Source organism: Macadamia integrifolia, chromosome 14, assembly GCF_013358625.1.
Source record: "Macadamia integrifolia cultivar HAES 741 chromosome 14, SCU_Mint_v3, whole genome shotgun sequence".
In the NCBI taxonomy this organism is placed as follows: domain Eukaryota; kingdom Viridiplantae; phylum Streptophyta; class Magnoliopsida; order Proteales; family Proteaceae; genus Macadamia; species Macadamia integrifolia.
The window spans coordinates 23401262-23413022 of record NC_056570.1 but is presented as its reverse complement, the minus strand read 5'-3'; the positions used below and the strand labels follow the sequence as shown (position 1 = coordinate 23413022).

Genomic DNA, 11761 nt, shown 5'->3' with positions numbered 1-11761 from the left:
TTTCTGAAGCTTTTTCATTCTATGGGAACGAAAAACGGAATAAAACATTTGGTGCATTCATGGTGTGTTTCATTGTTGTTGTTGTTTTTTTTTTTTTTTTATGCTAGAAATAGGAATTGACAGAACGACAAAAGGTAGTTCCATCGTTCCAGTTTCGTTCAAAAAAAAAAAAAGACGGCATTTTGACACAGAAACTGAAATTTCCATTTTTGACACGAAATTACCAAACGCAGCCTAAGGCATTGTTTGATAATGTTTATATGTCTAGAAACAACAGAAACAACTTTTCACGTTTTTGGAAACAAAAACGGATTTTTTGGTGTTTGATAAACCTGTTTCTCGAATAATTTTTTGCAGACATAATGCCACTAAAAAAACCCAATAGTATCATCGGATCCCCAAAATGGAGAGAGGGTTCGGTTGCCTACTTTTAGATTTAAATAGTTGAAAGATTTATTGAGCACAACAACCTCTTTTTTTTCTCTCTCGAATTCGTTTCTAGAAACGACGAAACAAGGGTTTCATCAAAGTTGTTTCTAGAATTGTAAATTGGCATAAATTTTGATTTATGTTTCCAGAAACGGGAGAAACGGAACAACTTTATCAAACGCTTTTTAGGTTGTTTCTCTGTTTCTGAGAACAAGAAAACACAGAAATTACAGAAACGAAATGTTGTCAAACCATGCCTAAGCATCAAAGCTTTCTCTAAGGACAGTGGAAAAAAAAAATTCCTAATAGTGGGATGGAGGTCTGTGGCTTTAGAAATGACACAAGCAGTGTTTGAAAATTAGCAACACACTAGCGTATAAAGTCATTGAGTGATTAGTGTTGATTTATAAAACTAAAGTTATCGGCTGAACAGCATTCAGAACCCAAAACCCCTCAGAACTTACTCTATAGAAGTGATAAAACCACAGTATGCTCCAGGTTCTAAGGGGCCTAGTAATGGCTTTGAACACAGAAATACAGGAATCAATCAAATGCAAACTCATTACATACACTTCACTGGCTAACATTCCAGTCTCTTAACACTTGAAAAGTTTATACAACTCATGTCCATTTGAATCCAACCAATTTCCTGAGTGAAAATACTTGCTCTAAGCACAATATTTTGGCTTTAAACTCTACTGTAAAAAAATTTCTTTTTCTTCTTAAACAGGGTCAGCAAACCATTATCTCTGTTCTGCCCATTACTTTCTACTTAATTTGGATGTTCAGGAATGAAGTCTTGTTTCAACATAGCAAACCAATTCCTTATCGTAATGTTCAATTAATCAATCGGTGGTCTTATGAACTCAAACTGTTCTCTCCTTTATCTGATTTTTCTGTAAATCCTAGCACTATTCATAGTCACAATACTTTCCTTTCCATTGACGATTACCAGGGACTATCGCATCTTTTGATCTGCGACAGTAGTTTTGAACCTTCGTCAAATAGTGCAGGTTGGGCGTCAATCTTGATATGTATCTCTCAGTTTGTTGTGTCTTCAATAAACCATGGTTTTGTAAGGACACCAGATGAATCGAAGATACGAGGATTGTTTCAAGGGCTGCAGCGAGCAAAGGAGCAAGACTGGGAAACAGTGACTATTTGGATGGACTGTCAACAGGTTGGTAGAATGGATCACACAAGTGATAAGTCACACAGGAAGGGTTGCCATGAGAAGTGTTTAATATTTTGCTGGACACTTCTATGTCGATTTAAGTCTTTTGATTCTGTCAATATTTAGAGTAGAGCAGTTGGAACTAATAATATTCAACTATGTTTGTAAGTTTCTTTTCTGATAAGCTTTTCTCTACTTGCATAAAAAAAAAATTAAGAATGGGAAAAAAGAAAACTATTGGTGTCAGATCTTCTTTATCTTCATCTCCAGCCCCCTTGCCAGGGTGGCTCATCTATCTAGACCAAATCATTTGCAACCAACACTTTTCTAATGGATCATCACACATCACCTATTGACCCAGTATAATAGCCACTGGGCAGGTTTAGAACAAACCTCTCTAAAATTTGACCTTCTTAATTAGATTTTGAATTGAGTTCTGAAAAGGAAAATAATAACAAAGATATATCTATTAATAGCTAGAAGACTAAACACCAGCATTTTTTATTATCACAAAAATAAACACCAGCATTGTTTAAGATTCTATAACATATTACTAGGTAAATCCTCCAGTCACTCTTGGAGTATACAACAAAACAGTTCTATCATTTTGATGTTGAATGGGCCTCGCATTTTCTTCGTATCCCTGGAAATTATAAAGATAAAAATCAACAAAAGGACTAAAGACAAACAGAAAGAGATCCAATGAACTGTGTCAAAGTTACTCAGCTATTGTGCACACTGAAAAAACTTACATCATGAACTGCATCCCTTAAAGCCCTCACTTGCTCCCTTGAAACAGTCCTTACCTACAAAAGAAAAATCTATGTCAATGGTAGTGGTAGACTTTGGTGATAAAAAATGGAAAAGGTTTCAGATACCCTACCTTCTTGCTTATGGTCCAAATGACACCCTCTGTGCATGGAGGAACAGTAAGAGATCCCATGTATCTGTAATACTTTCTGCTCCCAAACTTTATATCTCCGGGATTAATAATTCCTCCATCCTTCTTTGTCATTCCATGTGAGCCAAGTTGAGGGACCAGCTGCCAAAGAAGGCCACATTATATCCAAGAAGAAACCAAACTAAGGCTACGCTTCTTTCAAATGGTATCCCAGAGCATCTGATTGCTATTCTTATTGATCACCAAAACTAATGATAATAGAAATGGTTTCATTCTGTACAATCCAAAACCTAGAAAATTCTAGCGAGTAATAAGAACACATACTTTTAATAGCAGTTCAAACCAAGTCTATCTATATCTTCTGCATGAAACCTTTTTTTTTTTTTTTTTTTTTTGGTTTTATTAAAAACCAGTTTCCTAGATAACCCAGTCTTACGGGAAAGTCTCTCAGTTTACCAATCACTCAACTGAGAGGCCCTTTTTCACAAGCAGCAATTGGAAACAGCCCAACGTTTAAGTTGCGCTATCGCAACATGTTCGTCACAGGTTCAAAATTTGGAAAAAGCCTCTTCTGCGAAGCAGTGGGTAAGGCTGCGTATTTTTGCTCCTCCCTGACCCTGCTGTAGCGGGAGCCTCGTGTACTGAGTTGTCCTTTTAGCAATTGGCATGAATCAATTCTATATTACAATTTAATAAATAATTCTTTTGTTGGAAAATTGTCAAAGTTACACTTGACTCAGTGACCCCTGTTTCATGGATCATAAACGATAGTCCAATTCCCCTGCTTCTCGGCACAGCCTCACTAGGCTGAATTAGTACTATGCCAATTGAAAAGAAGCCCACCGGTGTTCCCTGATTGCTTGCTCTATATTTCTATTTGTAAAATATGAAATTCCGGATAAAAAAATACCCAATCTGATTCATTGAGAAAATAAAAGACTGGCCACCTGAAAATAAACTACTTATATGCTAATGTGTTCACATTCATAGACTAGTAGATATGCATGCACATGCTTATTCTTGTGTGTGTGTGTGTGTGAGAGAGAAAGAGAGAGAGAGAGAGCCATTTGATTAACCTTAGATAAAAAATGATCAGGTCTTCCATATTTGTAGGTGATTCCAATAACAGCTATCTGCCCAGATTTACTATAATGAACCAGGTGCAGCTCCAAGTTGTACCTGCAATGGAGGATATTAAAAACTACCATATCAGATGTCTGCCCAATAGAAAAGGAAGCCTTCACCAAAATGACCAGTACAAAAAAATGAATACTTTTAGTTTTACATAGATTGTAGAAGTTTGCAAACCTTGAGCCATTGAAGGTGTGCTCAGAAGGTGAATGCCAATGACACTGTTTTAGACTATAATATGTTTCATTTATATTAATAACCCCTGCATCTCCTTCCCATTCAACCTGAAATAGAACACAGTAAATAAGTTTATTCGACAAAAAAAAATATTTAGAGGTCCCACGCAGACATTAAAAAAAGTATAAACTAGCTTTATCAGTGCACCTACTCGTTGACTCAGACCAGATCTTCTGGATATCTGATCCATAGGTCGTCTCTAGTAGGTCAACAGTTTTCATGGGAAATTTCACAGAGGTTTAGAGAGAAAATGATTTTTTTTTTGGTTGGGGTGGGGGGGGGGGGGGCGTTAAAGAGAGAAAATGAATTGGAATTTAAAGATCAAAGGGAACTTACAGCAATATCATGTCCTCTGTTTTTCACTTTAGCAGGGGCTGATCTATAGTCCCTCTTTAATTTCCCCAAACCAGGAAGAACTTGAACCCTTTTGTTGAGAAGATCAATGGGAGATTGCATTTCTCCATTGCCACAAGTTTTCCAATGTGGGTCTATTTTGGCCCAACGCTGTGGGCCATTGTCACTCCCTTCCTCGTAACCAAATGGTGTCTCATCTTCTGTTTGTTTTGCCATTCATGAAGAACCCATTTTGGGGATGGGGGAGAAGAAGAAACTGAGAAGAGAGAGAAACTTGGCAGACAAAAATATCAAATGCACAAAAAGAAGTTCCACATTTCAGAAATGCAAATGGGTGTCATTCAATTTCTCTTATTAGAGGTTTTTCACTGAACTCTGATTTATGGAGGACATGAACTGAGGACCCTCACTCAGAGTTCAAACTTAAGCACATTACAGAAGCAACAGACAAAGATAGAAGACTGAAATAAAAGATTTTATTTTATTTTATTTTATTTTATTTTTTTTTTTTTGGATTATCTTCAAGCATCAATCTAAGGATAGGTGGGTCTTCCAGGGTTCCTCTCTTGTTGAGAATCCATAAATCCATTATCAGTGAATGAACAGTACAGATTTAGGTTCAGCCTCAAACCACATTACACAGCAATGAAACTACACAACATGCAGGGATTACCAGAAAAGGAATAAAATAATCCCTTAAAAAAAAAAACAAAACAAAACAAAAACAAAAACCCACCACTGCATGACCATGATTGATGTTAATCTCAAACAAAATACCGAATACTGAGAAACTACAAAATTTTCAGAAAAAAAAAAAACAGTATTTAAGAGTAGCAGTATGGGAATGCTGTGATGAAGACATTACCCACTTCAATTTCAATCGCTCTGCAGATGAAGAAGAGTGATGAAAGAAGGAAAGAGCTGAGGAGAAGAGGAAAGCTGATCTTGGTGAACATTGGGTTTAGTTTTCTGATTTTCAGTCTCTCCTTTGCATCTGGGTCCTCAAGGAGATGGTGATTCATGTTTCTACTTTGCAGGGGCAAATGAAATTCAATTTATGGTAAAGTTCAAAACTATTACTGACCTTTCCTTTTTGGCTGTATCCCATCTCCATTCCTTGATCAGTTGGGTGGTGGGGTCTGAACTGTCCTCCGAAATCCAAACTTACTTGACTAATTTAACTTTGTGCAATTTTTTTTCCCCTTTCATATTGGTTGAAAATGTGTTTTTAGATTTTATAAATTTTTATCACAAGAGCCTAAAAAGATATCAGATCTATTATTTTTTTTTCTTTTTGGTTGTTTTGAGAATTGGGGACGGTAAGGAATTCGAGTCTAGAACCTAGATCAATTCTCCATTAAGTCATTCTCTTTAATGCATTAGACTTTGACTTTCGTATCATATGAGAAGATTCTCATACTATCTGAATTCATGGAATTCCATCATTTATATTTAATCAGAAAGATAATTCAAAAGTGAATTTTCTTTTTTTTTTTTTTGATGTAATAAGGTGGAAATCCAATATTTCACTAAAAAATGGGAAATGAAAAATCAAAGAGTAGTGTTATATTTGTTTACAAATCCCTTGAGTTATGTAAATAATGTTGAATTGCTGAATTGCTGAATTGGGGAAAAATGCTAGGCATGAAGGGGTATTTTAGGTAATAAGATGGAATATGGTTGGAAAGTTGCTCAATCAGAGAAAGAGGAATTGAGGATTTCTTTTGGGATTCTTGTCTAATCTTAAGATGTATATTTGTTATGCAAGAAATGAACAGAGGAAAAACAAAAAGATTATTAAGGGAAAAAAATAATAACGTAATTTCCTTACAAATTTGTATAAAAAAAAATATTTCTTTTTTTCATCATTCCCAATTTTATTTTAAATTTGAAAAAAATATTTTTTTTTTCTTTGCTTTTTCCTTTCCTTTCTTTCAACTAACAAACAAACAACTAACCCAAAGGGGTAACGCAGTTGGTGAACAACAAACTTGGTACGAGCCATAAACTCAAACGTCTTAAGTTCAACTTCCACTAGGCACACACCTTGGGCCACTTACATGGAGATGTTTAGTGCTCTTCACCAGCTCAATCATTCCTCAAAGTGAGGATCAAGTTGCATACATTAAGACTCTTCCCAGCTCTGCAATGACGGGACCCTTGTGGATTGGGTTTGCCCTTAAAAAAACCAAAATGGATTAAGAGTACAAATCCTTCTAATGATGTATGATTGTCTTAGGAAAAGTCTCATGTGCCTAACATTCAAAAGAGAGGAATTGCAAAGTGAAGGTCAAGTTGCGTACATTAAGGCATCGTTTGACAATGTTCCATTTTACCATTTCTTTGTTTTCTTGTTCTTAGAAACAGAGAAACAACCTAAAAAGTGTTTAATAAAGTTGTTCTATTTCATCCATTTCTAAAAACATAAATCAAAATTTATGCCTATTTACAATTCTAGAAACGACTTTGATGAAACAAGTCTGACTTGTTTCGTCGTTTCTAGAAACGAATTTGAGAGAAAAAAAAAATTTGTGCCCGAAAAATCTTTTAACTATTTAAACCTAAAAAGAGACAACCAAACCCTCTCTCCCTTTTGGACATCCGATAATACTATTAGGTTTATTAGTAGCATTATGTCTGTAAAATAACGTTTCGAGAAACAAGTTTATCAAATACCAAAAAATCCGTTTTTGTTTCCGAAAATGTGAAAAATCTTTTCTGTTGTTTCTAGACACAGAAACAGCAGAAACATTATCAAACGATGCCTAAGACTCTTCCCAGCTATGCAATGACGGGACCCTTGCGGATTAGGTATAATAAAAATGGACTAGGAGAAAAATCCTTCTAATGATATATGATTGTCTTAGGAAAAGTCTCATGTGCCTAACATTCAAAAGAGAGGAAACACGTTGTGAATCTTATTGTTTCAGGTTGTGTTCTAAACCTAAAATCTATTCTAAGAATACATAACAAACACAACCTAAAACTTTTAACCCTCGACATGACTATTTGGCTTGAGTGGGTCTCTCACTGACTTGAGAAAGTATAAATTCTGCATAGGAGAAAGTAAACTAAAGATGCATTCAGCACCAAAAAGTGTATAGATAGCGAGTGGTAGTGTGCACCCAAATGAAATATTAGATAGTGGTAGCGCACTTGAAGAAGCCTAAAGACCAGATGCAAGACCAACCACCCACCCACGCACTCACTCGCTCAATTGGGTTGGATCGGAATCTCATTATACTTAAAAGGGAAAAGGCTGGATACTGCAGGTGTACCATAAGGCATAAGCTAATGCTTATCGTGTCTATATCTCTCTTTCTCCTTTTGAAATAATCCCTCCCCTCCTATATGATACTTCATCCACATTCTTCTTGGTGTCACTCGCTTACTTACCCCACATGATCAGTATGCCTATCCCTCTCCCAAACTTAGATTAGACAAATAGGAGTGTGGTTGAATTGGTTTCTAATACACAAAACCTCCAATCAAAACTGACTGAATTGGCTTAAACGCTTGGGGTTTGACCAAATTGGTTTCTATTAAAAGTCTCCGAATCCACTCACAACAAAGCACTCAGACACATTTTTATTGTGTTCCGGCGGCCCAATTAACTATAATGGTAGCCAACTTCGATTGAAAGAACAAAGAACTCCAAGGTTTAGTTTAGTGTTTTAACCCACTTGACTTCGATTGAAAAACCAGGACTGTCAATCACTGAGAAGAGCTTAATTCATTGGAGAAAAAGCCTTAATTTGGCTTTCAACGAATTCTTTAGCCCGCTTAAGAGACTTTCTTCAACTAACTCCTTAATTGAGAGGCGAAGATATGGTCAAGAGAATCCAAAGAAGTGGAAGTTCCACCATAGGCTAAGCGGAACTTTAGTCAAGGATTTAAAAAGCTGTAATCAAAAGCCCATTTTTAAAATATTGACTCAAAAGTCATGGATTCGTCATCAATGCAATCCATCTTTTCCAGAACATAGATGATTATCAGATCATCACCAACAGCAATGCCAATAAACCCCATCTCCCAAAAACTCCTTTTCCTCCAAAATGGGTATTCCACTAGTGCAAAACCATTTCAAGGAGTGTTGATCATTCGAAAAAACTAAACACTATTAGTACATTTCTCGCGTGGTCTTGTACTCTTGTGTAGGTTACACTGCATTGAATTCAACACAAAACAAATAAGGAATACTGGAAACAAAAAATCGGTTTCTTAAAGAACATGTAAGGATATAATCAGCCACAGCAAAAATTTTGACCGTCGGCTTTCCCTTTCTTCCTGGTGTGATTCCAAAAAATTCCACCAGTTTGTTTGCAGATCCTACCACTTAAATAACCAAAATCTTTAAAAATAGAATTTTATCTAGTACTAGATTGACTTGAATCGGGCAATGGTAGTACCCAAGAAATTGGCACCTGGACACCCTATCGTGCAGCCTGTGCCGGTGCAGCTTCAAGAACCTGATGTGCCAATTTGTAAGTCCGTCCTGCTAGCGCCTTTGTATTCTCTATGATCTGCTCATAACTGTTAAGAAGGACAAACAAATTGAGCACTAAGGAAACAACCATTGTAACTAAAATGCATTAAGTTACATAAAATTGTTATGACAACCAATTTATGCTTACACATCGAGATGATTGGGCTCCATGACAACAGTCCTGGACTCGGAATCAATCTTAGCATCAAGCTTTGCATTCCGAACAAGAGTAACAATCCATCTCTCAGCCTCCTCATAGTTCATATTCAACTTTTCAGCAAGCATTCTGCTTGAAAACATCAGAAGCAATCAGGCTTTGGGTAGCTTTCAAACATAGAAAATGAAAATATTAGCAATTCATTGAGATGTTGAAAACATGGTTACCACGTCCGCCATTGAACAAATCAAGGCAGGCAGCGAGTAAGCCTGGCACTGATCGTACATACGACAATACAACGAAAAAAAAAATAATCACTTGTGGTTGGCCCAACATTAAGCAAAAGTTAATTAAATTAAGAAAAATAGGCACAGGTTTTTTTCACTAAATACATTTTTTTTTATAGATAACAGATAAATTTTATAGAAGTTAATATGATATACAAACACCATAAAGACCATCAAAGGCAACCCATAAAATACAGTGCTTGACTTGAGAAACCACCTCTAGTTAACTCATCAGCCAACAAATTAGCTGAGCACATCATTGACGAAAACAAAAAGTTTACATGACCACAAAGAGCCTTGGCTTTTCTAGTAAGGAGCACATAATGCCAAGGCCCACCTTCATGGACCCTAACACATCCAAGCACCTACCCTGAATCCCTGATACTCCAATTTGAGTGTCTATCCAGCCCTTTCACAAATAAATTTCAAAATTCCTAATAACTATTTTTAAATCCTACTGTGATAGTAGTCTTGTAACTGATGCCAATACTTCCTGAGATAACCAGAAAAACGCCGCCCCATAGTTCCCGAACACCCTCTCCCACCAGACATGCAAAAAAAGAAGGTTGGACTCAGATTGCCCAAAGAGCTACCACCACCATTTAGCTTGATGCAGTTAATAAGGGGAGAGAGGGATTTGAAGAGGATGCAAGCTCCAAGATAAAACAAAGAAAAAAAAAATCGAAGAGAAACTGACTCCAGATGCTAAAGAACCAAAACAGAAAAAAAATTCCCTCTTAACAAACTAAAAGGCTTCCTTCCAAACCCATCATATCCTGCCAATTCAGCCGCAAAACCATTAAAACAACTACCTTTTTTTTTTTGGTAGGACATTAACAGTTAGAAGCAAAACACACCCTAACAAAACAAAATCTACCTAACAGACAAATCCGTGCAACCAAAAAATAGAAGTACTTACAGCAGATGAATAAGTAATGGGAAATCTCTATAAGAAGATATGCTGAAAGGGTTGCTTGATTTCAGAAAGACGGAAAAAAAAAATGGAAATTGTGAAAGATTTTCGACCATGTATAGCAAAGAATTTCAGACAAAAAGCATGTAAGTGTGCGCATAACTAAACAAGCAAAGAACACAATATAGCACATGCAGGAGAATCTAACATAGCTAATTGAATATTACTCGGGAGCAACATACACACCCCATATCAATGCACTGATGAATTCGGCAATATGTCTCAAATATAAAGAGTCGTGCATTTTCAAGGAACTCATCCCACAGTGGTACAGTAGAAAAGTTTCCTTCTTCAACTCGTTTTCCAAGGAAAGGGTCATTCAGAATTACCTGCAAATTGAATTCATTTTGTGAGTTCAGCATGCATAATGAAAAACAATTTTAATGTGGATGAATCATCCAAAAGAAATTGTGCATCATGCAACCAAATAAACATAAGGTGCTGTGAGAATGGTATAGGAAAATCATTAAATTTCTCCTTCAGTTTAGTTTCAATCCAAACATGAACAAAATTACAAATTGCTCGACTTTCCCCAATCTAGACATAGAGGATGAGGACAATAATCTTCAGAACTGAAAATTCAACAGATTTTTTACCAGAAAGCTATAATTTCATTGCAACATGCAACCTTGTTCATCTAATTACAAAGTAAGTTCAAACATCCATAACAATTTAGCTTAGGTGCGTCAGTAATGTGTTAGCTTCAAATTCCTATGAAGCTCTAGGTGCAGTATATTAGAATACACAAACCTACAAGGACTCAAATTATCCACGCCAAAACACACCACAATGATCGTCATAAAAATGTAGTCACTTTCACTTTGGTAGCTACAACAGAAGATTTATCATTGCTTCCCAGAAGGCAGAGAAACAGAAAGAATTGCGTTCAAGGATTTAAATCTCAGCATAAAAAAAAAACCCCAGTACACGAGGCTCCCGCTACTGCAGGTCTGGGAGATACAAATGAACACAGCCTTACCCCCCGCTTCGCAGGAGAGGCTGTTGTCAGCTTTTGAACCTGTGACCAACTTGTTGCAATAGTTCAACTTAACCGTCTGCGCCACAGGCTCACCCAATATTTAAATCTCAGTATCATAGACCAGAATGGTGACCACACGATCCTAGTCCAACAGGCTGATCATGCTCAATATTGACCAATCTTTGAGGGAATATTGGTGGCATCAGCCACTAACAACTGGATTGGTTTGGTGCTGCCTGATCCTGATCCTGATCCGCCAATTCACCCAATCCAACCTTGAGACTTATCCATTGAAAACCATTTCTTCCACCAAAGGCCACTGTCACAAATCACATGAGCCCCAATTCATGGAGGGAAACTACCAAATCTTGGAATCCATGTCCAAGCAACCAAACCCTCAATTCACATGCTATGAGTATGTAAGAAGGAACAAGAGATCTACTTATTTGTCTTCCATAAATAAGCTACAGATTTAAATGAAGGATATTTTTTCCTTATTTTGGATGCTATCCTTAGCCTGAGCTATCCTGAGATATTTGCAAAAAAGAACATATCAAAACGTAACCCTAGATACTTGAAGGTGTTAAAAATCCAACCACAGAAATATTTAACAAAAACTAGAGTTGTTTAGCCTTTTTTTTTTTTTTTTTTTG

The 11761-nt window shown here is 36.4% G+C and overlaps 2 protein-coding genes across 2 annotated transcripts in view; both read right to left on the bottom strand.

Annotated features, from left to right (window-relative positions):
• Window positions 1-2052: 2052 nt before the first annotated feature.
• Window positions 2053-5276, bottom strand: LOC122060945 (alpha carbonic anhydrase 4-like). The gene is made up of 7 exons (XM_042624059.1): window positions 5092-5276; window positions 4209-4426; window positions 3813-3919; window positions 3581-3683; window positions 2487-2645; window positions 2356-2409; window positions 2053-2246 (listed from the first exon to the last, which is right to left on the bottom strand). The coding sequence occupies exons 1-7, from the start codon at window positions 5246-5248 to the stop codon at window positions 2157-2159; spliced, it is 888 nt and encodes a 295-aa protein (XP_042479993.1). The 5' UTR covers window positions 5249-5276; the 3' UTR covers window positions 2053-2156.
• A 2993-nt stretch (window positions 5277-8269) lies between these two features.
• The window catches only part of LOC122060401 (eukaryotic translation initiation factor 3 subunit E-like), an 8935-nt gene continuing 5443 nt past the window's right edge, over window positions 8270-11761 (bottom strand). Inside the window, exons 6-8 of the mRNA XM_042623477.1 lie at window positions 10316-10458; window positions 8861-8998; window positions 8270-8759 (exon numbers count right to left, since the gene is read on the bottom strand). Coding sequence (XP_042479411.1) covers window positions 8660-8759; window positions 8861-8998; window positions 10316-10458 — 381 coding nt within the window. The 3' untranslated portion in view covers window positions 8270-8659. The remainder of the gene's footprint in view (window positions 8760-8860; window positions 8999-10315; window positions 10459-11761) is intronic.